Source organism: Miscanthus floridulus, chromosome 6, assembly GCF_019320115.1.
Source record: "Miscanthus floridulus cultivar M001 chromosome 6, ASM1932011v1, whole genome shotgun sequence".
NCBI lineage: Eukaryota > Viridiplantae > Streptophyta > Magnoliopsida > Poales > Poaceae > Miscanthus > Miscanthus floridulus.
In genome coordinates this window covers 27,564,892-27,566,903 of record NC_089585.1, presented here as the reverse complement: position 1 = coordinate 27,566,903, position 2,012 = coordinate 27,564,892, and the positions used below count along the sequence as shown (strand labels likewise).

At 65.5% G+C, this 2,012-nt stretch overlaps 1 protein-coding gene across 1 annotated transcript; it reads right to left on the bottom strand.

The window, feature by feature from the left end:
• Positions 1 to 663: 663 nt before the first annotated feature.
• Positions 664 to 1,458, bottom strand: LOC136460392 (uncharacterized). The gene is made up of 2 exons (XM_066460106.1): positions 997 to 1,458; positions 664 to 885 (listed from the first exon to the last, which is right to left on the bottom strand). Exons 1-2 carry the CDS (start codon positions 1,456 to 1,458, stop codon positions 664 to 666), a joined length of 684 nt encoding a protein of 227 aa, XP_066316203.1.
• Between the last annotated feature and the right edge of the window lie 554 nt (positions 1,459 to 2,012).

Here is a 2,012-nt window from a genome sequence, read left to right as displayed (position 1 = left end):
CATCAATTCACCAAAACCAAACTAGAGCTTTCATGTGGCCCCCGAGGCCTCCTTGTTCCATACTGTTTTCTGGTCCTTTATTTGCGTTCGCTATTCCTACAGGGCATGAGGGACGTGCGAGCCTCCCCACCGCCCGTTCCTAAGGACGCAGCGCGGCAGGCGGTGAACCGGGCGCACGCCGAGGCGTAGAAGAGGCGGAAGGACGCCAAGGACACAAAGCGTACGAGTAAAATCCTCACGCGCGAGGGACTGGAGAAGCGCCACCAGCAGCAAAGGCAGGACGGTCTCCCATTGGAGGCGTCCCCATCACCGTCACTGTCGACGGACACTTCGGATGGAGATGATGAGGGTGAGATGGGGCGGAGTCCCCTAGACCATCTCCCTGACGTTGGGGAGACGGTGCTCGGGGCATCGGCAAGCAGCCCGGCGCTCCCAGGAGGAGGAAGAGGAGACGCCTTAGGGCCGGCGATCGCCCACCCCAGGGCTAAGGCCAACATGCCCGAGGCACGGGCGTTGGGAAAGCGTGCCGTCGGCCCAGTGGGCTCGACGGCAGCGGTGGAGCAGGTGGCGGCGGGGGCGACGAAACTGTCCCTGTAGAGGACCAAGGGGGCACCGAGGTCCGTCGAGGACCGGCCGGTGCCGGCGGATACAGAGGTCGTGCCTCTACCGCCACCACCGCCTTTGTAGAGGAGGGTCGCCGTGCCGAAGCGGTTGCAGCCCCGCTCGAGGTAAGCGTATTTTCGGCAGAGTTGCAGCATTTTCCATTCGTTCTTCGGTCTCATGCTGACCCTGTAAGTATCTCGTCTTCAGCCAGAAGCGTCCTGCGGAGGTGCCCACCTTGGCGCCACTTAAGGCGCTCAAGGTGAGCCCCAGCTCCACCACCCACTGGGTGGTGGAGGCGCAAGCCACCATACAACGTAGCGCGGCATCGGCGAGGGCCAACCCGAAGGAGCCGGTCACCCAAGGAGGGGCTGCCGAGGCGACCCCGACACAGACGGGGGAGGGAGCGCCTCCGCCCCGCGAGGCCGAGGCTCGTGAGTCAAATGGGGCCGAGGCGCCCTCAGTTGCCGAGGCCACCGAGGTCGAGGCCCCCCGGGCCTCCGAGGCTGAGGCGACGGAGGCCGCGACGCCCAGGACCGCCGAGGCTACAGCGGCGGGGGCCGGAGCCCCCGGGACCACCGAGGCCGCGATGGCAGAGGCCGGAGCCCCTGGGACCACCGAGGCCGATGTGAGCATGGCAAAGCCGGTGGCCCAGGAAGCGGAGATGAAGGCGGCGGAGGCCTCGGTGGTGCCCCTGGTCCAAGGCCTGCCGCTGTTGCGGGAGAGCGCCCGGGAGGCGGAGGTCCATCCGATCTCCTCCGACGATACTTCCCGGGCGTAGGAGGTGGTCGACGCCGAGGTGGCCGGCACCATGGAACAGCTGGCTCTGACCCCGGGCGAGGGAAGCTCGGCCCTCATGCGGGTACGACCCGAGCCCCGCGGGTGGGATCACCCGCGTGTCCTGTGGCAGAGCTAGGACGACCCTAAGGGGGAGCCTCTGTTCGCCCTCGAGGACGCGGCCGAGGGCGGGCGTTGGGACACCTTCGAGCAATATCGCTAGCTGGCGAAGTGGTCACTGCAGACGACGCTGTCCGTGGTGGCCGATGATCTGCCTAGGGTCGCCTAGGCTCGCGTCTTCTTTTCTCATGTGGTGTTGTCTTTTTTCGAGTTTTCTTGTAGTGAAAGACCCTTGTTTTGTCTATCTAGGAGCTCGAGACCCGGTCCCTTGGGAAGTTGGTCTTTCTCCAGCAGGAGAGGGACGTCTGGGACCAGCTCCAGCAGTAGAAGGACCTGCTCGCTCATGCCAACGAGCTTCTGTCGACGCGGAGCGCGGAGGTGGAGGACCTCCACCTACGTGGTGCCGATATGAAGGTGGCGGTGGTAGCTCAGGAGCAGGTCACCCCCTTGGCGGCGTGGGTCAAGGAGTTGGAGGAGGAGCTGACCCGCGTGGCCAGTGATCGGGATGCCTTCAG

Bases quoted from the DNA above. Each gene is read 5' to 3' on its own strand.
- LOC136460392 (XM_066460106.1), bottom strand. From the start codon at position 1,458: ATGAGGGCCGAGCTTCCCTCGCCCGGGGTCAGAGCCAGCTGTTCCATG. The intron at 886-996 runs GTCTGTGTCGGG...TCCACCACCCAG, and splicing joins GCGGAGGCGCTCCCTCCCCC to TGGGTGGTGGAGCTGGGGCT.